We start from the raw sequence: 27,275 nt of genomic DNA, 5'->3' as shown, positions 1-27,275 counted from the left end.
GGGACTGCTCCGCGGGGCCTCCTTCCTTCCTCCGCCGGGCTCGCCCGAACTCCTGCAGGGGAAGAATGGGGGGAGGCTGGTCACGGCTTCGTCCCTTCCCGGAGGAGAGTCCCAGCCCCGCCCGGGGAGGAAGGCCGAAGCCTCGGCCTCTCAGTGAGACTTTCCGGGCAGGCCTCCCTCCCACCGCCCGTCCCGCCAGACCAGGCCTCGGCCTCTCCCGTCCCTTCTTCGCCAGAGAGACTCTCGGACTGCGACTCCCGGCATCCCTTGCGCCCCACCTGGCTCTTTTTCTTGCGGAAAAAACTTCGCCGCGAGCCCGTTTTCTGTCACCGGTAGCTCTTCTTTCCATGGAAGGGACCGCCCCGAGGAGTCATCCTTCCAATCGCCTCCCTCCCCCGCGCGACCAATCTGCGCCCTCCTTCCTCGAATCAGCCATCTCGCGCCTGCGCAATATGGAGGGGCGTGCTAGACTCGGCGCGGCATCAATTAAGCGCCTCAGTTTTTTAACCCCAGATGGAAGCTCCGCCTATTTTTCTACAGGGACCGCCCCGAGGTGTCCTCCTGCCAATCGCTGCCATCGCCAGAGCGACCAATCTGCGCCCTCCTTCCTCGAATCAGCCATCTCGCGCCTGCGCAGTATCGAGGGGCGCTCTGGACTCGGCGGCATCAATTAACCGCCTCAATTCTGTTTAATCCCAGATGTGCGCGCCCTTTTCCTCGAAGCTCCGCCTATTTTTCTACAGGGACCGCCCCGAGGAGTTTCCCTGCCAATCGCTGCCATCGCCAGAGCGACCAATCGGCCTCCTCCTTCGTTGAATCAGATGGCGCCTGCGCAGACGCGGCGGGGTTTTTGTTGCCGTCGCGGAGATGAGGGGAGGGGCTCCCTTTGAACTTGGGGGTCCCCCCTTCCCTCCCCCACCCCGCAGCCGGGCCGAGGGACCTCCTGGACCCCCCCAATCGCGCCCCCCTTTCCTGCTTCGTTCCCCGGCAGCCCTTTGCGAGACTGCAGCGGGGGGGGAATCCCCTCCAGGACCCCCCCCTTAATATCTGGGCCTCTCGGACCTTTTCCTCCATCGCCCCCCCAAATGCGCCCCTCTCCCCCGGGAAGCCTGGCCCGGGACCCTCGGCCTTGGGGGGCTCCCCGCATTCCATGCACTCCCCAAGGGCTGGAGGGATTCCTGCTCCTGCCGCTCTCAGGCTCCAGCCAGCTCCTCCTTGGCTGCGAGATCCGATGCCGGAGCCCAGCGACGCCCTCCAGGTGCTTTTAGACGTAGGCAGGGCGTTCTCTTACCGGCCAACAGAACAACCGGGCTGGAAGGGACCTTGGAGGTCTTCTAGTCGAGCCCCAGCTCCAGCAGGAGACCCTCAGTGATTCCAGACAAGGGGGGATACGCTGGGTATGGAGGAGCTGGGAGGCTCTTGACTGGCTTCTACGTTCCGCTTTTATTAAAGAGTGTGGTTGTATGAATGTAATGCATGCCTACCTGCCCCTGGCTAGCACCTGTTATTCGGTAGAACAGCCTAATATTTTTATCATCACTTCTGAGCAAAGAGAAGGGCTGAGTTTAATAAACAAGAGGAAGAACTGCTGTTATTCTCTGAAGCTCTCTAGACCAGGGGTCTTCAAACTTGGCCCTTTGATGACTTGTGGGCTTCAGCTCCCAGAATTCCTCAGCCAGCCACACTGACTGAGGAATTCTGGGAGTTGAAGTCCACAAGTCATCAAAGGGTCAAGTTTGAAGACCCCTGCTCTAGACCCTTTGATTTGATAAGCCTGTTCATAGAGGGCTTTAAAGCAATAAGACTTACTCTTTTTGGTGCCCTTCTGTTATGGGTTTCTAAGGAACTGCCTCAGTGAGAAACAGTTTATTGCAGCAGGGCAAGGCGAAGTCTGGAAAGCCAGCGCAAAGGGCATTCTTTTATTTTCTAACCTGGAATTAAGGATAAACTTGCTAACAGTGAGAACAATTAACCTTGCCTTGCCTCCAGAAGTTGTGGGTGCTCCATCACTGGAGGCTTTTAAGAAGAGACTGGACAACTATTCATCCAGGATAGTATAGGGCTTGCTGCTTGGACAGGGGGTTGGAGTAGAAGACCTCCAAGGTCCCTTCTGTTATTCTATTGTTCTGTTAAATCACCCCTCGTGGCTCCCATCTTCTCGGCCAAAGATCCTGCCTTCCGAGAAACAGCCTTCCTTCTCAATCAATCATACACATGCTCTTTCTACCAACATTGGCAGATCTTCATTTTTCTACATCGTTTCCCATCTTTAGTAAACATTCTACCAATACACAGCTTTATCTACTTGCTCTAGTAGTTTTGCCAATTTTAGATTCGAAAAATAAAGTATAATCAGGACTCCATTTTCTCTGTCAAACACAACTACCTTGATGTTTGCTATATCAGTTCTGACATATTCACTATTGCAGGAGGCAGTCTATTTAATACTCTGTAAATGATTTGGGTCCATAGCAGCAGTCCCCAATCTTTTTGGCTATGCGGACTGGCAGTGGCAGCAGCGGTGCCATGGAGGGGATGGTTTTGTGTGTGTGCCTGCCGTTTGCTCAAACGGAGCTTTGCACACTCACCTGCTGCTTGTGCTGCCCGGTTCCCAACTGGCCATGGTGACAACTGCCCCAGCTTGGTCCATTAGGGGAAAAAAAAGACTCTTAGGCTCATAGTTAGCCAAAAGTACACTTTACTAAAGCCAAATGGTTACAGAACAAGTAAAGCTGGATCTGAGCTTTTCGCACCCAAAGTATGAGATTATAAATATATAAATATAACTATATATATTAACTACTCCCCTTTTTTCACTTCCCTTTGGTTATCCCTAACTGTCCAATTATACATTTAAGCTCTCAAACAACTTACCTCTAAAGTCACTGCAAGCATCCCACGTATATTCATACATAGCACTATTAATTTGCATCCTTGTTTTGCTCCCTTCTAAGAGCTGAACTATTTGATTAACATTCTGTTACTATTGGGCTTATGGGGTACACCACGTGCGTTGCTGGAGGAGCTAACAGCTCTCCAGCAACCCAGACAGGCCATCTCCGGTCCTGCAATTGGTCAGCCCCAGGGGGCAAGCATGGGTTCAAACCTATTGGCTGCCACCTTGGGGCTAGGCTACATATTGTGGCTGGTTACAGCCCAAGCTTCAGTACGGTTCCATCAAGAATAAAAGAATGAGTTATTCTGTACTCAGCCTCGTGTCTTCCTTCCTGCAACTAAGAGCCCACGACATAATACATTCCATGGAGTCTCACAAGGGCTTTGCTTCCATCATGTTTTGTTCTTACTGTTTTCAAGAACTGGCCTTCAACTGCATATTTGCACAAAACAAAATATTCACCAAGTGGCAAGTTCTCCTCCACTGGAGGTCCTCAGACTCAACCTGGATGGACATCTGGTAGAGGGATAGACTCAGATAACTTCAAATGTTCCTTCCAACTTTGTGATTTTGGGATTCTAACCACGCTCCGAAGATGCAGTTCAGCTACATTCTCAAATCACATAATACATTGCAAAAGACAATCCCAACATTAAAAATAAAGTAGTGATGTTAAATGTATGACTAAGGAATTCAAACTATCAGTTTCCTTCTGGAATTGCTCCCTGCTTTGTCTCCTGCAGGAAATGTCTGCCTCTTGGCTCCAGAAGAGCCGCTGCTTGAGAAAAATGGCCAAGTTGCTGCTCACCAGCTGGTAAAGATCCAGGAAGAGAATGAACCGTGGGAAGAGATAACCATGGTCGTCATTAAGACAGGCACCATCTTTGCAGGTTCTTGGCTGTCAACAGTTTCCAAGCCAGATGTAAATCCTGGCCAAGTTGTCATCATCAGCTACACCCAGAGTGGGTAAAGTAGTCCCCTGCTGATAGTCAGTGGTCACTGCCGAGGTCTTTCCTCTCACTTTCCACAGCATCTAGACTCTATAAAGCAAATCAAAATCCAGATTTGAGGGTTTAAAAGGAACTGAAACATTGACTCAAATCAATATATTCAGTTAGCTCTTATTTTCTTCCCATACTTTGTGCATTGGGATAGAGGCACCTTACTCTGTGGCTGATCCTGTTTACTAGTCTGCCGCTTGTATTTCCTTGCCCGTTTCTCAACTTGGCTGTTTTACTACACTCTCCGCTTTCAACCCCTTTAAAGCTCTCCTGAGGAACGTAGCAACACACCAACTGACCAACTGAAGATATCCTTCCCTGTCCTGGCAGGATAAAACCCATCTCTTGCCAGTATTCTTTGACAAAGTGACTAAATTATTGGACCAGCAAAATTCCGTGGATATGATTTACTTGGACTTCAGTAAGGCATTTGAAAAAGTCGACCTAGTGCCTTAGAAGATTGAAAAAAAGTCACTCAGCTGTCTTTCATGCCTAAGGTAGGACTTGAACTCTCCACCTCCTTGCTTCTAGCTGGAGGCCTTCACTTCTAGACCAAACTTGCTCTTGAGATGTGATACATCAGTTTAGGTTAAAAAAAAAAGAGAGAGAGAGAATTACCGTATATTAGCCAGTTTACAAGAAGCCATAGTTCTACTACATTCTACTTTAGTTAAACCGCATCTTGAATACTGAACTTTGTGCTGCAGGGTTTAAACCAAAGGAAGAGCACCAGAAAAGGTTAACAAGGATGACCAAATAGTACCTTAATCCTGCGACGAGATCTCTAATACCATCAAACATCCGCATCTGCCTATCCCAGGTACTTGATAAGGACTCGATAGGTAGACAAAAATGCCAAATCCATTCTGAACATCTGGCTGACTGCGATGATCAATGATGATGATGGAAGGAAGGGACCATGGAAGTCATCTAGTCCAACCCACTGCTCAGGCAAGAAACCCTATCCCATTTTAGACAAATGACTGTCCAGCCTCTTCTTAAAGACTTCCAGTGTTGTGTTGGAGCATTCACCGCTTCTGGAGGCAGGTTGTTCCACTGGTTAATTGCTCTAACAGTTTCTCCTTAGTTCTAGGTTGCTTCTGTCCTTGATGAGTTTCCATCCGTTTCTTCTTGTCCTGCCTTCAGGGGCTTTGGAGAAGAGCTTGACTCCCTCTTCTTTGGGGCAGCCCTTGAGATACTGGAACGCTGCTCTCCTGTCCCCCCTCGTCCTTCTCTTCCCTCGGATGCTCTCAGCCAGTACTGGGGGGAGGATGGCTGGGCCATGGGTTATGATGATTACAGTGGTGCCTTGGAGAGGCTCTCCATGGAGGGGAACTGGCAGCCTTTGAACCCATCTCAGAAAGTATCCAAGGACCCATCCTCCCCACCGACAGTTGGCTGTGCATCCTGGAAGGCTTTGTTCTCAAATCCTCAATCCTTGCGTGTCTATAGAGATTGTCAGTCATCCACGTCATGGTTGCCTCAAAGGTGTTCTGTTTTTTGTCTTTGTTTTAAAAAGCAACCAGACCATTTTTCTCCTTTCCTCGAGGAAGAATTTTCGCTTCTTAATCAAGAAGCTTCATCCGTCCTTGCACTTCCTCTTCTCTCTCTCTCACTTTCAACGGGTGGGAGTTGGGGCCCCTTCCTGTTCTTGCCTGATGCCTCATGGAAAACCAGCTGCTTCCTTCAATCGGGCAGCTCGGGAGGCACCGGAGCCGTGAATATGGAACCCGGGTCAGGCCAGCCAGGCCGTTGCTTGGAAACTCCGGAGCAGGTTGGTGGAACTGGTTTCCTGGGTAAAGAAGGAACGTTTCCTGGGATGTTGAGATTGGGGGGGGGGGGCGGGAGGAGAGCACCCCTGCTGACATGGATGCCGAATCAGGATCAGTTGGGCCACTGAAGTAGGAATGGGTTACATCTTTAGGTTTCTGGGGAAGGTGGAAATCTTTCTGGCTGGAACAGCTCTTAAAACGGGGAGCATGGGTGGGTTGGCAGTTCAGTTATTGTGCCTGAATCTGCCACGTCAGAATCCTTCCCAGAGAGGTGGATAAGCCATTCCATCAACTGCACTGGATATGCCTTTCTCCTCTGTCCTGCCCCTGGAAACTGGAGCTAATCTCATAATAATTAATAATCTAATCATTAATAATTGGTAAGACCACACTTGGAATACAGCATCCAGTTTTGGTCACCACGATGTAAAAAAGATGTTGAGACTCTAGAAAGAGTACAGAGAAGCGCAACAAAGATGATTGGGGGACTGGAGGCTAAAACATATAAGGAACGGTTGCTGGAATTGGGCATTTCTAGTTTAATGAAGAGAACGATGAGGGGTGACATAATAGTAGTCTTCCAGTATTTGAGGGGCTGCCACAAAGAAGAGGGAGTCAAGCTATTCTCCAAAGCACCTGAAAGCAAGACAAGAAGCAACGGATGGAAACTAGTCAAGGAGAGAAGCAACCTAGAACTAAGGAGAAACTTCCTGACAGTTAGAACAATTAACCAGTGGAACAACCTGCCTCCAGAAGCTGTGAATGTTTCAACACTGGAAGTTTTAAGAAGAGACTGGACAGCCAGTTGTCTGAAATGGGATAGGGTTTCCTGCCTGAGGAGGGGGTTGGACTAGATGACCTCCGAGGTCCCTTCCAACTTTACTATTATGATTATAAAGCTGAAATCCTCAGCTGGAAGCAAAAAGTGCAAAGCATTGGGGGAGGGGGGAATTTGGAATGTCTTCTTGTTGGAGGTGGGGTGGTGGTGGTGTTCTCAACAGACAGGAAATCTCATGCAAACGAAATAAAGTCCTGCTGGGTCAATGAAGCAAGGCCTAAGACAGGGATATGCAACCTTGGCTCTTTTATGACTCGTGGACTTCAACTCCCAGAATTCCTGAGCTGGCTGGCTCAGGAATTCTGGGAGTTGAAGTCCACGAGTCATAAAAGAGCCAAGGTTGCCTACCCCTAGCCTAAGAAGATCAGCTAGACACCAGGAGATGGAAGGTGCTGGAGCTATGGAGACACCCCAGCGAGAAGCCACTGGTTGTCTGTGAAGAGAATTGGGAGGGACCAGCAGAATCCAACCGTTTAAGCAGGAAAGTCCAAGAGAACTTGCATTCTCCTGCTAAAAGTCATGAAGCCACCCTGGCGCTTCTTCCCGCCCCACGGATCACTTTGTCAATGAGATACAATCAGCCCGACTCATTAGCCTTTTATCCAAGTCGGAATGGAGTGGTTTTGAAAAGCATTTGGGTTGTGATCGCAGCCTTCTTTTTAAATTGGTTGCTTTTTTATTTATTTTTTATGATTGCTAACCAATGTTGATCCGTGTATGTTTTCCAAACTCCGCTTTTAAAGGAGTAACATGACCTGAAGAACGTTTTCTAATCTTGGGCGGTCTTGTTGAGTCACTGAGCAGCGTTTGATTCTGGCAGGTAACACATCCAATCAAATAAATAATTAACAGAATAACAGAGTTGGAAGGGACCTTGTGGGTTATCTAGTCCAACCCCCACCCACCCACCCAAGCAGGAGACCCTACATGCACCCTTTCTGACAGATGGCTGTCCAGTCTCTTCTTGAAAGCCTCCAGTGATGAAGCACCAATAATATCTGGAGGCAATCTGTTCCATTGGTTGACTGGTCTCACTGTCAGGAAATTCCTCCTTATTTCCAGGTTGAATCTCTCCTTGATCAGTTTCCATCCATTGTTCCTTGTCTGGCCTTCAGGTGCTTTGGAGAATAGGTTGTCCCCCCTTCTCTCTGTGGCAGCCCCTGAAATACTGGAAGACTGCTCTCGTGTCTCCCCTGGTCCTTCTCTTTGCTGGACTAAATAATTAAATAACTTAAATAATTCACTAAATAACTAGAACAGGCAGGATTGAACCCCGCTTGCCACAGGCCGCTCCGCCACCATCCTTGCGGTTGCTTGTCACATTGCTCTGTTGACTTCTGACTCCTGCCCTGCCTAGAAGCAAATAAGCTGCTAATGGTGATACATCTCTTCTCTGTCCCGCATCTTCTGTGGTTCCACTTCCTTGGGCCACCTTTTAAGTTCTTGTATTCTGAGAGTGGCTGATTCTCTGCCTCTCAGCCTTACATTATAATGCACCCATCCTGGTCCCCCATGTGGAAAATAACTGGAAGTAATGAGGAAATTTAAAAAGAAAAATATATGTGCTTTTAGTATTATCATGTAATCATATTTTATATTTTATAACAATCATTTTATAATCAGTTGCCTGAGTAGATGCTTTGAGTATATGGGGAAAAATGCATGCCTTGAGTAGAGGGAGGGGGAGAACAGGAGTTACCATGGGGCCCAGTGCGAGTCACCATCTAGGAATTGTTTTTAAGTACCTTCTGGTGCCTGGTACCCCTGGCAGGTGTAGAAGATGGGAGACATCTCTCCTCTAGAATTGATAAGCATGTACATATATGGTCTGAGTAAACAGGATAGTAGGAGAGGCATCTTATTAGTATAATGTAAGCAAACAGGAGGGACGCGGTGGCTCAGTGGCTCAGTGGGTTAGGACGCTGAGCTTGTCAATCAGAAGGTCGGCAGTTTGGTGGGTCGAATCCCGAGTGCCGCGTAGCAGAGTGAGCGCCTGTTACTCGTCCCAGCTTCTGCCAACCTAGCAGTTCGAAAGCACGTAAAAATGCAAGTAGAAAAATAGGGACCACTCTGGTGGGAAGGTAACAGCGTTCCGTGCGCCTTTGACGTCCAGTCATGCCGGCCACGTGACCACGGAGACGTCCTCGGACAAGCGCTGGCTTCTTCGGCTTTGAAACGGAGATGAGCACCGGCCCCTGGAGTTGGAAACAACTAGCACGCATGTGCGGGGGAACCTTTACCTTTACCTTTAAGCAAACAGGGGCAGAGATAATGTATTCTGTTTAGCCGCTTCTGATAGATTGTAACCTCCAAAGCCTAAGCCAATGGGGCCAAGGGGGAGGGAATGGGGCGTCGCGATAGGATGTATAATAATATGTGATTTTGGAATTTGGGGTGTGGTTCAGTGCTTGGCTACATTGCATTGTTTGCCTTCCTGAATCCATCACACTTTGCAAACCATTCCTTTTTATACTTTGTTGTGAAGTCTGATAAACTTCTTTTCTATTTGCAACTGAGAGTGGATTTCAATTTGTGTCTATTTTTGTGTCTCACACCCATCTCAGGCTAGTCCTCTGCCCCCTCCCCAAATGTTTCCCAGGGTTACATCCTTTCCTACCACTGGAGACAGTCCAGCCCTCCAAGCGTTTGATGGTCCTCTGAAAAGAGAGTCTACTTCCTCATTTGCTTGTTTCTCAATTACTTTTTCAGAATGACCTCAGGGCCTCATTTCCGTGAAGGCCAAATAGGATATTGAGCAACGGAATAAGAACATTTCAAGAAAACAGAGCTTTTTCCCCCTGTTTTGAAAAAATATATTTTGCAACAGTGTTCATGAAATGCAGAAATTCAGATGTTGAACCACTGGCACCTCAGCCTCTCTTGTGAATCAGCTCCTAGCCCTAAATGTGAGGAAAGACTTTAAGTGCAGTTTGAAAGGAGCTTAAAACCAGCAAATGCTCTTTATTCCCCCCCCCCCAGCTGGCTGAAGCCAAAGGAAGCAAACAGCCACTGCGGGGAGGTTGCACCAGGCCCCTCCACCCCATCTCAGCCCTAGGAAGAAGGTGGCCAGGGGGAAAAAAAATCAAATTTTGCCCACAAATGGCAGGGAATTGTCCAGATAAGTGCTTGGAGTCTGAGCTGCCCAAAATACCAGGAAACAAGCAGCAAGGTCACCCTTCCCTTTAAACATTATTTTTAAATGTTGTTGATTTTTCCCCCCTTCTGGATTCCTCATTGCTTGCTGACCTTGGTTCTTTTCTTGCAGATGTTTCATTACCCAACTAGGTAACCACATCAGTGCCACGTTTTCTCTTTGCTTAATTCCACTGACACAGTTTAATCTGATAACGCCCCCAAGCTCCTGCGTTATTTCACTAGATATATTCCCTAGCCCTCAGTTATTAAAGGAAGCGGCGTATTGTATGGGCGCCCCATCCCAAACCTCAGCGGGTGACCTATGTCAACCAGTGGTACGGGTACGCTGGCACCCGGCAGGAGGTACGTGACCATCCTAGAGAAGTGGTAGCTGGGGAGGGGAATGAGCTGAACCGGTGGCAGCACTGCACAAGCCTGAGCGAGAGATGGCTGGAGCTGCAGGGCTGTCAGGGCTCAGCAGAAGCGCCAGGCTCCAGCTGGAGCTCAGCGCTGATTCTGGCGCTTCTGCTGAGCCCAGAAGAAGCACCGATCAGCTGGACTGTTGCAGCATCTCCAGGGTCTTGTGATTTACATTCAGATGCTTGGCAACGGATTCATATTTATGACAGTCACAGTGTCCCAGAGTCATGTGGTGACCAAAACCTCCTGCAACCACCCAGCTGACGGGGAATAAAATCCAAACACCCCCCACCACACCCCCGCTGCCAATCCTCAACAGAAAGGCTCACAACAATGAAAACCTCGCACAGGAGGAAGAGCGCCGCCGGGCGGGCAGGTGTCTTGCTCGGCTGTGGCTTGGGGGGCACTTTTCCCAGTGCCATTGTAACTTTGAACAGCCGCTAAGCGAACTGTTGTAAGTCGAGGACTACCTGTACTTCATCACTTTTTCCCTTTTTTTGGTTTTTTTTTTGGACATCAAGTTTTTGACACTTTGCTAGGCAACTGGTGGTACTCGGATGTTGCCCTATCCTAAAAGTGGCACAATGGGTGAAAAGGTTGAAAAGCCCTGACCTATGTCACCGGTGTGGTGGAACGCAGCCCAAAATCCAGGTATTACTTGAGAGGATTGCAGCATCTGAGAAAGGGATGGAGAGACTTTCTTCAGAAGGAAAGTGGGATTTACGGACCAACATCTGTGAGACACAGAGGAATCGCTTTCTCGGCTGACCAGTTTTAATGCCAGTTACTCATGGAGTCAATGAGTCAGAGAAACAACAGGGGAGAAAAGGGGCCCTCCAAAGACAGGATGATGAGTCCCTTTCCCTTCCTCTTCCCAGTGACTCAGCCTAAAAAATGGGTGTCAGACTTTTGTCAGGCTGTGGAAAGTTTCCTTTACACCCACTTTCCATTCCCTCTGTTGGGAGATTCATCTAACCTCTGATCAAAGAGCAAGTGGCTAGGAGGGCCTTAGCCCATCTTCAGGTTATGCGCCAGTTGTGCCTGTTCCTAAATTGGGAACATCTAGCCACTCCCAGACTGGACTACTGCAATGCGTTCTACCTGGTGCTGCTGTAGGAGATGATCAGGCTGTGCCTGAGGGAGGAGTCCAGTGGGTCTTCAATCAATCAATCCATCAGAATAGAGCTGGAAGGGACCTTGGAGGTCACCTAGTCCAACCCCTGCTCAAGCAGGAGACCCTGTATCATTTCAGACAAGTGGCTGTCCAGGCTCTTCTTAAAAAACTCCAGTGATGGAGCACCCATAACTTCTGAAGGCAAGGAGTTCCACTGGTTAATTGTCCTCACTGTCAGGAAGTTTCTCCTTAATTCCAGGTTGCTTCTCTCCTGGATTAGTTTCCACCCGTTGCTTCTTGTCCTGCCCTCTGGTGCTTTGGAGAATAAATTAACCCTCCCCCCTTCTTTGTGGCAGCCCCTCAAATATTGGAACACTACTACCATGTTGCCCCAGCTCTAGTCCTCCTTTTCACTCGACTAGCCATACTCAATTCCTGCAACCGTTCTTCATACGTTTCTGTCTCCAGGCCTTGGATCATCTCAGTTGCTCTTCTCTGCACTTTTGCCAAAGTCTCTTGTAATGTGGTGACCAAAACTGGATGCATGGTTCCAGGTGTGCCCTTACTAAGGCTTTATCAGTCTGGACTACCTTCTCCCCTGCAAGATATCTAAGTCCAGCCCACCTTACTTCCACTGACTCTTATTTACCACCAATTTGCTTTGTAATTCAGATTCTCGCAGAGAGCTTAAGCATGCAATAAATCCTTAGGTTCTTTTGGACCGCCCGGTTTTCCTGATTTGCGGGCTTTACAGCTGTCCTGGAAAAAAATCCGAGGGAAGCTGCAGTGGCGAAGAAGGCAGCAGCGCAGACAGTTATGTCTGCCCCCCAGAACAGCCTATGTCACATCTCTGCCCCCCCCCAAGTTGCCAACCTGTTTCTGGGTCCTAGTCAAGGTTTAACCTCTACAGCCTTTCGTGGCCCAGAACCACCTCATCTTATCCCAATAGATCAGGCAGAGAGAGAATACTACAAGTTCCATCTGTGAGATGCCTACGTTTGATGGGTCCCAGAAGGAGGGGCCTCCTCTGCCATGTACCCCCCCTAATGGAACATTCCCGCCCAGAAGGCAACTCCATCCGAGTTAAAGTTCACAAAGCCCCTCAAGACCTGGTTATGTCCCCCAACTTGGGGGTCCTGGAGAACCGATGACAATGTAAGGTGGCTCCCTTATTGTCGAAGATGTATGGATACTACACGCCTCTCTGCATTTGTGGTCAACATATTTTAACGTTTTAATGTTTTTAAATTTGAATAGCAAGTGTCTAATTTTTTTTTTGCAATGAGAGTGTTTACAATCATCGCTTTTATATTAGTTTCATCTGAATGTTGAATGCTGCTGAGGGCCAGACGGCCATATATATAAATCTGAGAAATCAATTACCCGATTTTAGTTACACCTGTGCTAATGCCAAGAACAAAACCAATCACCTAGGGCAGGTTTTTTGTCTATTCTATTTATAATATTAGAGCTCTGCAATCCAGAGACTAGATTATTGCAAACCAAATTTGTGTTATTCACAGGAAGTAGAGCTGATGTCCTAACATACACTGGATACACACACACACAGAGAGAGAGAGAGAGAGAGAGACAGAGAGAGAGAGAGAGAGAGAGACAGAGAGAGAGAGAGAGAGAGAGAGAGAGAGAGAGAGAGAGAGAGAAGAGGAGAGAGAGAGAGAGAAAGAGAGGAGAGAGAGAAGGAGAGAGAGAAGGAGAGAGAGAGATGTAATGATGTCAGAGGCAACTTGGGGAAAGAAGGAGTTGGGAGGGAGGGAAGGAAGGAAGGAAATGAGAGGGAGGGAAAGAGGGAGGAAAGGAAGGAAATGAGAAAGGAAGGAAGGAAGGAAGGAAGGAAGGAAGGAAGGAAGTAGCTATAATTCTACTAACATCCCGTTTGTTTTCCAGTTGGAGACACCTCCCTCCTGCATTTCCCGAGAAGATCCTGAGTGTAGGCTGGGCCTTTCTGTCCCCACTACGTCGGATCCAGAGGACGAGGATGGTGAAACTTGTTGGAACAACTTGGAAAGCTTCCGTGTGAAGTTGATTTCGGTGATCGACCCTTCCAGAATAACGCCTTACCTTCGGCAGTGCCGGATCATCAACCATGATGACGAGGAGCAGGTCCTAAATGATCCCAGCCTGGTCCTCCGGAAAAGGAAAACAGGTAGCCACTGATCATCTGGCTTGGAAAGAAATCTTTGAGTTTGCACAAACTATCAAACAAGGAGCTTCCAGGATGGAGTTTAGCTAGCACCCTTTTTAAGAATCAGAAGTGAAAGGAGGAGGCAACCTTATCTGACTTTCCATTCTTCTCCCTTCATGGAGACAACCTGACAGAGACCGGGAATTCTTCTGCCCCTTTTCCATTCCATCCTTTCCCAAACTCTCCCCCTTAAAATTGAGCTTGACCGTGACCCCCTTGGCTGAAACCTCTGGCCCAGCTGGGAAGCTTTCTTCCGGCCTTCCTGTTGTGATTCAGGGTCAGCCTGTGGGTCCGGCAGTTGGGTCGGACGAATCAGAGGAGGAGGGGGGTGTTGAAGACCTTGCTGAGGGGGTTGAAGATCTTGCTGATGATAGCCCTCAGGCAGGCCCCTCCCACTTGGTCACCATGGAGACCCAGCTGTGTGAGCCTGACAGTGTGGATGAAGATGACCCACAGCTGGCCCTGTTCAAGGATGCCCGACGCAGGAGGCAGTCAAGTAGGAGTAAACAGAGGAAGGCTGTGGGGCTTCTCGGAAGGAGGCAGAGAGAGGCCACGCCCTGAACTCTTTATAAAGGGAATGTTTGGGGAGGGCTGGTTTGCTGAAAGCAACCGCTCAGATAGTGTTTCAAAGCTCCTGTATCTTGGTACGTGTCTTGTTTGTTTTTTGTAGTAATAAATTTGGCAGACGTCATTCCAGCCTCTTGCCGTTTATAAAGGGGTTGCCTTTTCTGCAGGGCCAGTAGCAGGCTGGTACAGAACACTTCCTCAAGAATAGTGTGATTCTAAGAGAAGACTCTTTTCTTACAATCTGTGGAAGAATATATAAACACGTATAAAGCAGAGCGTATGAAAACGAGTCAAGCCAACGTTAGAAGGTGTTTTCGGCTTTGCATTAAAATCACCACTTCAGAGTGACGGCCTTGAGGCTTATCTCTATGACCACGTTTCCCCCAAAATAAGACTGGGTTTTTGCTCCAAAAGACACGTTAAGGCTTATTTTCCTGTTAGGTCTTATTTTGGGGAAAATATGGTACTAAATGCACCCATCTGGCTGACGATCTTAAGTGGGGTTTATTTTGGGGATAGGGTTTACCTTACAAACATTCTGGGGAAAAAAATCACACTTATTTTCCGGTTAGGTCTTATTTTGGGGGAAACACAGTAACACCCATCACTAAAACTGGGGGTTTCAGAGGTTGTAAAACTCTTGACTCCATCCTAACTCCTGCTTTATCCTGATAATTGTGAATTTTGCATTTCATAATTTATAAATGCAAAGCTATTATGAGTGGGGTTTTTTTACCCCAAAGAAGGTCAGGTAGGTAGAAAGTAATAGCTGGTGAATTTCACACTTTAGTAGAAATGGACCCAAGATAAAGTCTTATTTTGTACCTGATAGACTCCATATGGACACATTTATCTGCTACGAAGCTATGGAGAAATCAGTACATCTGTTTTTCTTGAGAATTGAGCGCAGCATTTTAACTGGGCTTCAAGGGCCCCATCTGGAACTTCTTTGTTATCTTTGGGCATTTAAAGAGAGAGACCAATCCTGAAGATAAGAAATTACTTTGGACAGGAACTGAATTCAACCATCGAACCAGTCCAGAAGTCGAGATTTGAAAGTGGTTGTGTTCTGTTCGTCTCTGCAGGACTGCTCCTAGATCTGCTCCAGAGGACTGGTAAAAAGGGGTTTGTGGCTTTCCTGGAGAGTCTGGAGTTGTACTACCCACATCTCTACAAGAAAATAACAGGCAACGACCCCACCCGGGTCTTCTCCATGATAATAGGTAATATTTTGCTCTGGTAGCTCTCCCGAGCTCTTCCGGTGACATCCTAAGTCCATCTTTGGTTGACTGAAGTGAAGAGTTCAGCAACTGAGGTGTCTGAGCTACCGAAACTTGGTGTCATGGTTCCGACAAACGCAGTACTTCTAAGAACTTCAAGGCATTGTTTAACCTTAAAGAATCTTTTATTATAGTTGCATAGCTTCGGCACGTACGTATTGGAATTCTCCTCCCCTGAACACATTGTATCAAACACAATTCCCTCCCTTAATTTAAATGTCATAAATCACATTCTCCCATTAGTTTAAAATGCAAACTTTCCCTCCTGTTTAACAACCCACCAAATTCTAATCTTCTCTTATTACAAACAGCCTTGAAATACAGTCTCCCTACTCCCCCCAGCATCCACTAATTCTAGCTCTAAAAGGAATATACGAGTGAAAGGAAGGCTACGTCTGTCTCTGTATGTTGTCAAGCAAGAACATCCAATGTTAGCAGCATTGACATCTAGTCTACCCCTGCAGTGCTCTCCGGATCCCCATCTTGCTCTGACCCACCTGGGTTCCTCTGCTCTGCAGACACGGCGGGAGAGTCTGGCCTGACGGAGCTGCTGATGAGTGAGGTCTCAAAGCTGCAGGCGGCCATCCGGGAAGAGAGGCAGAAGGTCCAGGAGCTGAACGTGGCCCTCAGCACCAAGGAGGACACCATCAAGGAGATGAGGGTGAGGGACAGCGTCCTACGCAAATACCAGGAGCGGGCACACAAGGTGAAGGAGGAGAGGGATGCCCTCAGCAAGGAGCTGATACTGTGCCGAGAGGAGAACTACAAGATGGCCATGAAATATGCCAAGCAGAGCGAGGAGAAGAACGTGGCCCTGATGAAGAACCGGGACCTGCAGCTGGAGGTAAGGGGCTTTGTTGCCACTCCTTGCTTCTCTTGGGCAAGAGGAAGCAGAGCAGGCCAGGGCTGGTGAGTGAGGGGGGCGTGTCAGAACTGATGAGGACTTAAGCTGGGAATGCCTGAATTCCCATGCCAACTCTGCTATGAAGATACCATTAGCTTACACTAATGTAGCCAGGCCAATTTGAAACCCGGTCCCACATTTCCACACATTTGGTTACTTTCATGCTGATGTGCCCTTTGTGGCTTACCCTATTATCTTGGAGGGTCTACGAAAACTCACTGTGGCCAAGACGCCACAACCAAATTGCTATGGCCAACTCATTGCAGCCAACTCGCCACGGGACAATGGGCTGCGAGACAAGAGTTACACTAATATCAAATAATTAAAAAGGAAAAAAAAGAAATTATGAATTAAGATGATTAAAGGTCTAGAGATGAAAACATACGAAAAACGGCTGCAGGATTTGGGTATGGCCAGTCTAGAGAAAAGAAGGACTAGTGGGGACATGATAGCAGCATTCCAGTATCTGAGGGGCCACCACAAGGAGGAGAGGGGAGGTTCAACATATTTCCCAAAGGACCTGAAGGCGGGACAAGAAACAACGGATGGAAACTACTCAAGAAGAGAAACAACCTGGAATTAAGGAGAAACTTCCTAACAGTGAAGACAATTAACCAGTGGAACAGAAGTTGCCTCCAGATGTTGTGGCTGCTGCATCACTGGAGGTTTTTAAGAAAAGACTGGACAGCCATTTCTCTGAAATGGTATAGTCTCCAGGTTGAGCAGAGGGTTGGACTAGATGACCTCCAAGGTCCCTTCCAGTTTTATTCTGATTGATTAAAATAATGGAATAGAATCATTAAAGAGAGGATGCCAACGGAGGGACAAAATGAAATGTGTACGACAAAAATTAAAATATTTTTAAAATTATTTTGTAATAATAATAATAAAGTTGGAAGGGACCTTGGAGGTCATCTAGTCCAACCCCCTGCTCAGGCAGGAAACCCTCCACCACTTCGGACAAATGGATGTCCAGTCTCTTCTTAAAAACTTTCCAGTGTTGGGGCATTCACCGCTTCTGGAGGAAGGTTCTTCCACTGGTTAATTGTCCTCACGGTCAGGAAGTTTCTCCTTAGTTCTAGGTTGCTTCTCTCCTTGACTAGTTTCCATCCGTTGCTTCTTGTCGTGCCTTGAGGCACTTTGGAGAACAGCTTGACTCCCTCTTCTTTGGGGCAGCCCCTCAAATACTGGAAGACTGCTATCATGTCACCCCTCGTCCTTCTCTTCATTAAACTAGACATACCCAGTTCCAGCAACCGTTCCCTGTATGTTTTAGCCTCCAGTTCCCTGATCTTCTTTGTTGCTCTTCTCTATCTTGGGAAGCCCACCACCCAGGGCTGTGTTGGAGTCCACAGGAGTCCGCATGCAGGAACTGACCTCTCTTACCCCATTTTTCTTCCTTTTGGGCATCTCCTCCCCTTCTTGCCCCCCAAGATCGACTGCCTGCGGCACAGCCTGGTCAAGGCTGAAGATCACTGCAGCCTGGAGCGGAAGCACACACTGAACCTCAAGCGAGCCATGGAGCAGCGGCCCAGCCACGAGGCCGTGTGGGAAATCCAGCGGGAGAAGGACCTACTGTTGGCCAAGAACAAGGAGCTGGAGAGCACCCTGCAGGTCTCTGTTGGGTCAGGAAGGGGGAACCGTTGGTGGAACATGGTGCCGCCTTGGAAACTGTCTCACAGGACGATACTTTTAAAGTGTCCCCGAGTAAAAAAAACCTCCTCTCAGTCCATTTAGTCAGTACCGATCAGTCAAGTTTCAGGTGTCAAAACCCCTCATGGGAAAAGAGAGGCCCAGTATCATTTGCAACATTATTACTTCCTCCCCTTCACATTCCCATCGGAGATACAAATCAGAGTTTCCCCCCTCTCCCTCTTTCTTTGTTCTTCTTAGCTCAAAGGGTTTCTTCCCTAATCTTTTGTGATGGCCTCCAGGCAGGATGAATAAACAAATCTTGCATCTAAGGGATAGAGATGGTTCTTAACAGCCCTGCCTTCTCTTCTCCTCCTTGGAAATGGCAGAATCCAGTAAGGGGTGAGATTTAGATTTACACAGTTAGAAATGAAATATAAATGGATTCTGACACCTGCAGATTGAAATTATGCATTTCCTGAACTTTTGACATGCCCCAAAGCTCCACCATCCCTGATCCACCCACCAGCTCATCCCTCCTAGGCAATAAGGCATCTCCCCAAGTGCAGGAGGAAGACACAATGGGGGGAGGTATGGAAGGGTGCCTAATTCGCCCCTTTTCTCTCTTCTAGGTCACCAAGAAAGGCAGCTCCGAGAAGGATGGGGTGCCCCACCAGGCTCTCGAGGCCGAGTGGAGGCGGGTATTGAAGGAGCAACAGGAGCTGGTGAACACCACCTGTGATTTACGCCAAGCGCTCCAGAGAGCCGAAGACGGGCGGGATAAAGTAAGCAGCCGGGCCAGCAAATCTAGCTAAGGAAACTCTGCTCTGACTGATGTTAACCTTTATTGTCATTTTTTTTTACTGTGGGCACAACAGCACACGTCAAAAATGAAATTTAGTTGCCCCTCTCAAAGTGAAATACATACATGACACACACCTAAACATACTATACACAACATATGTATAGACCCACACCCCTCCATATACATAACAAACTAATATTAAATACTGTCCATCTTGAATATATAACGGAAGGAGGAAGTTTGAGAGTTCACAAGGTTAATGCTGTATGGAATGAAACTATGGCTGAATCCGGATGTTCTGCTACGGATACCACGAAGCCCCCTCCTCCCAGAAGGTAACAAGGAAAACAGGTTGTGAAGAGGATGAGTAGTGTCCCAGAGAATCTTACGGACCCTGCTCAAGCAATGCTTCTGGGTTATGTCCTGGATGGGAGGGAGGGAACTGCCAATGGATCTTTTTGGCCATCCTCACCACTCTCTGCACCGCCTTCCTGTCTGAAGCAGGGATGCTTCCAAACCAGACTGTGATGCTGTACGACAGGATGCTCTCGATCGTCCCCCTGTAGAAAGTGGTAAGGATACGAGAAGGAAGATGTGCTTTTCTCATGTGACGCAGAAAAGGCGGGTGCTGCTCTGCCCGCTTCACCAGTTTCTCGCTGTTGAGCGACCAAGCCAGCCTACTATCCAGAGATTCTCCTGTTGACTTACACTGTATTATTTTGACAGCTTGTAGGAGAGAAGGAGCTGCTGGAACTCAGATGCACGTCCTTGCAAAATGATAATCAAATTTTCCAAAATCGTACCAAGGCTATTTTAAAGCAGCTGGAAGAGGTGGCTGCTGAAAGAGATCAGGTAAGGATCATTCTATTTTACTCCAACCCGGTGCCCCCCCCCGATGGACTGGACTTCAACTCCCAGAATGCATCACCCTCATCATCTTCTCAGTTTTCTTCTCTTCCAGCAAGCCTCCAAAAACAGTGAGTCTGAATAGAAATCACTATGAAAGAATAGTATGGGTTTGGCTTTTTGAGAGAAAGGGAAATGGCCAACCTTACACTTTCTCAACGTGTGACCTTCGCTACCTAGAATTCCCCCGCCTGCATGGCCACTGTTGAGAATTCTTGGAATTAAAATGCACACCTGAAAGTTTCCAAGGTTGGGGAAATGCTGGGATAAATGTGAAAGTCTGCCCTCTGTTGGTTGCGTATGGGTACTGAAACTGCAGAGCTCTACTGTGGAAAGGATTGTGAAGGCTGCCCACTGGTGGCTGATTTACTGACACTGTAGTTTCAAAGCAGAAGGAAGCTAAAGGGCTCCACGGAAAAGTTTGCCACCTGCATCATTCTGGGAGAGGAAGCTCATCCCACCTATATGTTGTATATGTGCAGAATCATAGAACTAGAAGAGATGTAAGCGTCCATCTAGCCCAGAGGTCCCCAGCCAGGGGTACTCACACCCCCTGGGACAGGAGTAGGCAACCTCGGCTCTTTTATGACTCATGGACTTCTGGGACTTGAAGTCCATTAGTCATAAAGGAACCGAGGTTGTCTACCCCTGCCCTGGGGGTACGAGACAATATTCCAGGGGGTGTCGAAAACTTGGCTTTTCAAAGTTAGGGTGTATGTGCATAATCTGTCATTTTTCAAACTTTTGTAAGGGGTGCAAGAATATATCAGAAGACTTCCAGGGATGTGGGGTATAGAAAAGGCTGGGAGCCACTGAGCTAGCCCAATCCCATGCTCATTGCAAGGAGGGCTAAGGGTCAGGAAGGTTCTCCAGGAAACAGGCATCGCGGTCCTGCTCCCCAAGGCAAAAACCTGCTAGAACCCAAGATGGAACCTGGGTGGGTGGGTGGGGTGTATGAGGGACAACAGGATGCTGTGGTTTGCAGTGTCCTCCAAGCAGAACTGTTGGACAGCTGGTGATGTGATCGCCCACCATTTTGAGACAGCCAGTGCCCACTCTAAATGAGTGTGTACCAAAGCTGCCTTCATCCCCCGTCCTATCCTGGATGGGGCATTCAGCCTGGCATGTCTTACCAAGACCTACAGTAGATGGGCCCACAGATGGAGGGTTCCCCCTCTTGGAAATGTGCCCATTGAGTTAGGGTTCTGTCCCAGCTGAGAGCCCATGGAAGTCAAGATTGTAAATTGCCTAAAAATTTAAGAGATTTAAAAATAACCTTAGAAAATGGGGAGGGGGGAAAGGCCAGTAGGCTTTGCTGGCAACTCTCTTTGCCTGAGCCCTGATGGGGTTGCTGCAGGCTCTTCTGACCCAGGAGGAATGCCAGAAGCAGTATTCCCAAGGCCTGAGGGAGAAAGACAGCTACCGGAAGGAGATCCGGGAACTTGGGGAGCGTTGTGACGAACTGCAGCTTCAGCTCTTCCAGAAAAAGGGACGGCTGCTGAGTGCCGAAGCCCAGCTGAAACGCCTGTGCCACAATCCCTCTGCCATGGTAGGTTGCAAGGGAAAGGGCTTTGGGTGAATGTTCATTCCTGACCAGCTATGACGGTTGGGAGGGATGGGACCCGAGAGATGACATGTGACCCTTGCTGGTTCCTGCTATGGAAAGGCTACCAAACACTTTGCTGGGAGTCAGTCAGAGGAATGGAATGGAATGGAACAGAATACATGGAACAGAATAGAACAGAACAGAACATATGGAACAGAATTAGAACAGAATAGAACATAACAGAATAGAAATGGAAATGGGATGGAACAAAACAAAACAACAGAATAGGAATTTGAAGGGACTTTGTAGGTCATCTAGTCCCAACATCCAGCCCAAGCAGGAGACCCTACACTATTTCTGATAGATGGCAGTCCATAATAAATATGTAGTATTATAATAAATAATGATAAATAAAAGATTGGTCAGGCATACGGCCTTCCTCCTCTAGGTCTCTCCTGCCTCCTCCTCCTCTATAAATGAAGTTATTGCTCAAGCTCTGATTATCTGAGGATTCCTTCAGTATTCTTCTTTTAAATTCCTTGAGCCTGGGTGGAGCAGTGGGCTAATGCCTCCTTAAGTAACACCAGCTGCCTGCAATTAGTGCAGGTTCGCGTCCCACCAGGCTCAAGGTTGACTCAGCCTTCCATCCTTCCCAGGTAGGTAAAATGAGGACCCAGATTGTTGGGGGCAATAAGCTGACTTTGTAATAATGCCGCTTGGGGTGTGTGTGAAAGCCCTAATAAGCAGGCATATACGTAGAATGAAGGCTACTGCTAAGTTTGTAAGCCGCCCTGAGTCTTCGGAGAAGAGCGGGATATAAATGGAATTAAAATAAAAAAATAAATAAAAAAACTCTCTGCTACCTTGGGTGTTACTGAAGGCCACAGTGATGCATCAGCCAAGCAGCCATGTGATTAGTCAGTAAAACTCCTTGCCTTCAGAAGTTGTGGATGCGCCATCCCTGGAGGATTTAAGGAAGAGACTGGACAGCCATTTGTCTGGAATGGTATAAGGTCTCTTGCTTGAGCAGGTTGGACTAGATGACCTCCAAGGTCCCTTCCAGACCTATTTTTCTATGTTCTAAGACTCAATCAGAGCGATTATATATATTTTTTTCCTGGGCAAAGTCTTTCAGCACTTAAGCTGTTTTTAACATCTTGCCAATTAACTTCTTGTTGTTTCAGACTTCAGATCTTGAAGAAAACTCATCCCGGAGTTCTCAAGAGGTGAGTTATGAATAACTGCTTCCCTGTCTTTACTATGCCTGCCCCCATTTGGATAAAGCTTTAGATTCTTACACCCTCATTCCCTGCTACTATTACCTGGGGGGGGGGGCGGCACATGAGAGAAGGAAAACTGGAAATGTTGTGATTCCTATTTGCTTACGTTGCAGAGACTGTATTTACACACCACACCTCACCTTTTTACTAACTTCGTCTTTCGTGGGTTTGCCCAATACCAATTATATATTTAGCAAAAGGGCTGAGTTAGCGCATTCTCCAAGTTGAAGAAGGACCAGCCAATTGCATCGCAACTGAAGAAAAAAATCTAGCAATATTGAGTTACATCAGGAATTCACTATATTTTTTAAATGATGAGAAGTAAAGTTTCCATCTCTTCTGCACTAGTTGGATGGGTTTAAGTTAAACTCTAGTTCTGCGGCTTGACAGCTCCTTAAAATGCAGGTTATTTTTATTTTAGAATTGTGATACAAAACTTCATTTTTTGCATTCCCTTAACAAGAAAAGAAAGTAATATTCCTTCAAAGATAAGAGTAAGTACTCATTCTTCACCCCTCTCTCCTCTTCTTGCCCAAAGCTGACTCCCCACGGAAATCCCGACGAAGATGGGAAAAGCACCAAACCAAGTATGTTCCATCTGTGGCTAGCAATTTTCTTTTCTTTTCTTTCTTTTCCCTCTCTCCCTCCCTCCCTCAGTTGCTCCTTCCTTCCTTCTTCCTTCCTTCCTTCTTTCTTTCTCGTACTCTGCAATTCAACAACAGGGAGGATTTTGATCCTGGAAGTCCTACCAGTCGATCAGGAAAAGTTACCATGTTCTGATGTTCATGTGTTCCAGAAATCAAGGATGTTGTTTGTCGATGAGTGAGTAAAAAAAAACCACTTTATGAATCTGCAGATGTCTTCTTTTCTTTCTTTCTCTTTTTCTCCATTCAGGACCCCCAGTTTGTGTGAATGGAAACATTCATCTTCCTCACTGGGCAGTCACTGGTCTGGAATGCTATAGAGCAGGGGTGTCAAACTCAATTTCATTGAGGGCCGCATCAGCATTGCAGTTGCACTCAAGAGGCCGGGTGGGTGTGGCCAGGGTGGGTGTGGCCTACTGGGTGGGCGTGGCTAGAGTGTGTATGGCCTCCTGGGTGGGCGTGGCCAGCTCTACATTGTTCGCGTCAAGGGTGCCTATGGGGGCCTGGGCAGGAGTGGGACAGATCTGAGGGTCTCTGGCAGAAGGAGGGTCTCTGGGCCGGGGCCAAGGCAGTGGGGGCCGTTCCCTCACTGTTTCCAGGATGGCTTCGTGGGCCGCATGAAACCACTTCGCGGGCCGGATCCGGCCCCCGGGACTTGTGTTTGACATGTCTGCTATAGAGTCTCCTGCTTGAGCAGGGAGTTGGACTAGAAGACCTCCAAGGCCCCTTCTAATTACCGGTATGTTATTCTGTTATGAACTCTGAAGGATAACTATGATGTGTGTGTCTCTCTCTCCATCCACCTCTCAGCCCATCACAAACCAAGCAGGGTAGAGACATATCTCAGGAGCTGAGTTTTCCTGCCATCTTCATGGCCTTGTCTTCATCTCATGCAGTTTAAGGTCACAGTTGGTTCTAGTTGCTGTTGACAGGATCCAGTACATGCCATCGTCAGTGGGGCTGCTGATATATTTCACGGTGTCCTGCTTGTTGCATGCAGTGGGTTCCTGACCAGTTTTTCACTGCATCTGCCCATCGGTGTTCTCAAGCCGAAATATTTACTGCTGAATTATTTGTACTGGCCCAGCAACTCACCGCCCACAACTAGCAGTTCTTTTGAAGAATGGAGGGCATTCATGATCAGCCACTGCTGCCTGTTTCATCTCACATCTCTCCTCTACTGTACACCAGCGAATTGTCAGCCAAGCTTGTTTGGGGCATGGGTTTAGCCATGTTTCAGAACTCAGCTAGACCCATGTCCAGAAATAGGCTAACTGCCAGTTCAGACACATGGAGCACATTCCAATTTCCTTTATCCCACAATATTATCTTGTCTGGTGTTGCGGTATGTATCTGTTCTCTCCCCAACATTTTGAACTAGACTGATAAGCAAGGGGAGTATCTGCAGGCCCCTTAGTATGTGTTCCTGGCCAATCTGCAAACTTTATTATCCTATCTCTTCCTTACTTTCAGAAATTCAAAATTCACAATAGTGTGAGAGTCGAACGTTGAGCATCCTTTCCACACCCAAAGGTGCTGCAGTTTTCAGCTTCTCTTTAGCTGCTGAGAGCTTCCTAATTCTGTAGCTTTGTATTACTCAGAACCCCATTTCTGCTCTCCTCCTCCAGGAAGGGGCCTAGCGGATGGGGACCTGCCAGAGAAAGGGCATCGGCGAATGAAGGACAGTTTTGAGCATTATCGGAGGTAAATCTCCCCGGGCACTGGTGTAGAAAAAGCCCCATCACTTATACAATTCAAATCACTACTACTTTATACGAACATTAGTAATACCCTAACCTTAACCCTACACCAACAATAAGCCCTATCTTGATTTTTGGGAGTGGGCCTAATATAAGCCCTATCGCAAAAATAAGCCCATTTTGGGATGAGGCACACACCTAAAAATCAAGGTAGGGGTGGGAGTGTGGAGCACCCACTTACCTTGCAGCCAAGCCCCTCCTTGCTGGCCCACTTCTTCTGAGGCCTCTTCTGCAGCCAGGCCTGCATTTTTCAGACACAGGCTTTTCCGGAAGGTCTGTACAGCTGAGAACCGAGCTATGGATTTGATCCATAGCTTGGTTCTGCCAGACCTCAGCAGCTGAGCACCAAGCACGGTACTCGGCTGCTTAGGCCTTCTGGAAAGGCCTGACTGTAAAATGCAGGCCCGAATGCAGCTGCAGAACTTGGGCCCCAGAAGAAGTGGACCAGCTGGGTGGGGCTGTCGGTGCCAGACGTGAGGTAAGGCCTACCCTGAAAATAAGACCTGGTGCCTCTTTTGGAGGCAAAAAATAATAAGTCCCAGTCTTATTTTCAGGGAAACATGGGTACTAATTAGAAAATTAGGGTCAACTTGTCCAGTTGGTAGATCCAGAAAGACATTCATTTTACTAAGAGTATAAACTTTACTGAATAAACTACATTGGCACAGAGCAAAACCAGCTCTGGGTTTCCCACGCAAAAGCTAGCATAGTTAATTCCTCCCTTTCCCTTTCCCAATCCATTATGTCCTATAACCTCTGTTCATTTTGTTATGGGAACCAGAAAACCACGCTAGGCCAACTACTCAATGTGTCCTTCGGTTGGAGTGATTGGAGCATGGTCTCACGGAAACCGACGATGCTCAGATGCCATTCCCCCCACCCTTGCATTCCATTCCACCTCCTCCATTTTCCTGGTCAAGTTGTGGGTGAAGAATATTAGGTGAAAGGGCAAGTCAGTCTTGACAATTAGCAACATGTGAGAGCATAAAAGTTGGAATATTCTTAAGATGGAAAACATTACCCCAACCAGCCTTTTCTTTGCTGCTCCTTAGAGAAGTTTAGCAGGTTGCAAACATTTTCCCTGATTTCAGAAGCATGCTGAGTTTTGTCTTGTGAGGGCAGATTGCAAGAGACCAGTGGCGTAGCGTGGGTTGTCAGCACCCGGGGCAAGTAATTTGCGCCCCCTAACCTGTGGATTTTAGCACTCGAGTCTCTTCCACTAGATTAGTTAAAGAAACCCTTACCCCCTAAGCACATGTATTGTTTGTTATGAAAATACTGATGTAATTAAAGTAAAATGCATCTAATGCGCCCCCCCCAGATGTTGCGCCCGGTGCGGCCGGCCCCCCCTGCACCCCCCACGCTACACCACTGCAAGAGACAAAGATGCAGCCAGGGTCTCCAAACATCCATGGTCCTTTTAGGACAGGAGAGGGGCAGGGGCCGCCATGCTGATTGGCTTGAGAAGGAAAGGCAGAGCATCATTTAAATGGCCACTCACTGGAGAAGCTGAAGTCCCACGAGCAGCCTCCTGCTCTTAAGGTCAAGGCCACAAATGGGCGAGAGCTGCCAGAGGTCATCCATGAGTGCTAGATGATCTCTGGCAGATGGAAGGATTTATGTCCCTTCCTCTAAACCAGGGGTAGGCAACCTTGGCTGTTTTATGACTCGTGGACTTCAACTCCCAGAATTCCTGAGCTAGCAAGTCTCAGCTTGGAAACCTCTCCCTTTCCCCTCAGGAATTCTGGGAGTTGAAGTCCACGAGTCATAAAAGAGCCAAGGTTGCCTACCTCAGCTCTAAACCCATTTGGAATCTGCCTTGCAGAAAGAGAGCTCTACGGAGAGTGCAAGAGAGCCGCTATCATGAAGCTTACTGGGAACATTCCTCAGGAAGTGACAACACCGACACCGAAGGTTCCTGACCTCGTCTGCTACCTGGAAGGAAAAGTGGAGACTTCACAGGACTCTTCTGCAGGTCTCCAACCTGTCCTCTTCTCATTTGCAAGCAACATAGGCAGTGGGAGGGGTAAATAAGTGAGTTATTTTGCTGAGACCTCGATTTAACATCCCTATCTGGCTGACCAAATGAGGCTGCCAGTGTTTGGGTTCCAGCCCAAGAAGACTCAGGGGCTGTTGGGTTTAGCCACCCCATTCCCCATCTGGAGACTTCACAATTACAGATTCTATATTTTCTGCTTATATATTGGCTGTTGTTTCTTTCGATTCCTCATGCGTTTGTGTGGCATGCCACCCAGAGTCACGCTGCCTGTTTGTCCTCGACTTGCGATTGGTTGCTTATCGACAATGTCAACTGTCCGTCTAGCACACAGGTTGGCAACCTGCAGCTCTGGAGCTGCATGTGGCTCTTTCAGCCTTCTCCTGTGACTCCCAGTCGTCCTCTGCCATTTGCAGAGAGAGACAGAGACAGAGAGGCGCACTTGGACTTCCCTTGTGTGTGTGTGTGTCTGTGTAAAAAAAGAGAGTGGCCTGACGCTGTTCTCTGACAAGCTTATTGAGCAGGGCTCCTGCCTTTGCTATGTCTCAGCAGGAAGCAGCAAAAAACAGCAGCTCT

At 47.8% G+C, this 27,275-nt stretch overlaps 1 protein-coding gene across 4 annotated transcripts; it reads left to right on the top strand.

Annotated features, from left to right (window-relative positions):
- The first annotated feature begins 5,571 nt into the window (after positions 1-5,571).
- On the top strand, positions 5,572-26,902 carry CARD9 (caspase recruitment domain family member 9). Of its 4 annotated transcripts, none has more exons than XM_081339624.1 (12): positions 5,572-5,671; positions 13,082-13,340; positions 15,032-15,169; positions 15,745-16,070; positions 17,565-17,744; positions 18,395-18,547; positions 19,294-19,419; positions 20,831-21,022; positions 22,204-22,245; positions 22,838-22,886; positions 24,572-24,647; positions 26,529-26,902. In XM_081339624.1, the coding sequence occupies exons 1-12, from the start codon at positions 5,621-5,623 to the stop codon at positions 26,623-26,625; spliced, it is 1,689 nt and encodes a 562-aa protein (XP_081195750.1). In that variant the 5' UTR covers positions 5,572-5,620; the 3' UTR covers positions 26,626-26,902. The 4 variants fall into 4 exon arrangements, with proteins under 4 accessions (XP_081195750.1, XP_081195751.1, XP_081195748.1 ...); XM_081339625.1 differs by having other exon boundaries at positions 26,443-26,902; XM_081339622.1 differs by lacking the exons at positions 24,572-24,647; positions 26,529-26,902 and having other exon boundaries at positions 22,838-23,318.
- The last annotated feature ends 373 nt before the right edge of the window (positions 26,903-27,275 follow it).

Source organism: Vipera berus (assembly GCF_964194415.1).
Source record: "Vipera berus genome assembly, chromosome: 15".
In the NCBI taxonomy this organism is placed as follows: Eukaryota; Metazoa; Chordata; class Lepidosauria; order Squamata; family Viperidae; genus Vipera; species Vipera berus.
Note: the sequence above shows the minus strand (reverse complement) of the source record. Positions and strands in the feature narration are given on the sequence as shown.

Bases quoted from the DNA above. Each gene is read 5' to 3' on its own strand.
- CARD9 (XM_081339622.1), top strand. From the start codon at position 5,621: ATGGAACCCGGGTCAGGCCAGCCAGGCCGTTGCTTGGAAACTCCGGAG. The intron at 13,341-15,031 runs GTAGCCACTGAT...TCGTCTCTGCAG, and splicing joins CCTCCGGAAAAGGAAAACAG to GACTGCTCCTAGATCTGCTC. The intron at 17,745-18,394 runs GTCTCTGTTGGG...TCTCTCTTCTAG, and splicing joins AGCTGGAGAGCACCCTGCAG to GTCACCAAGAAAGGCAGCTC.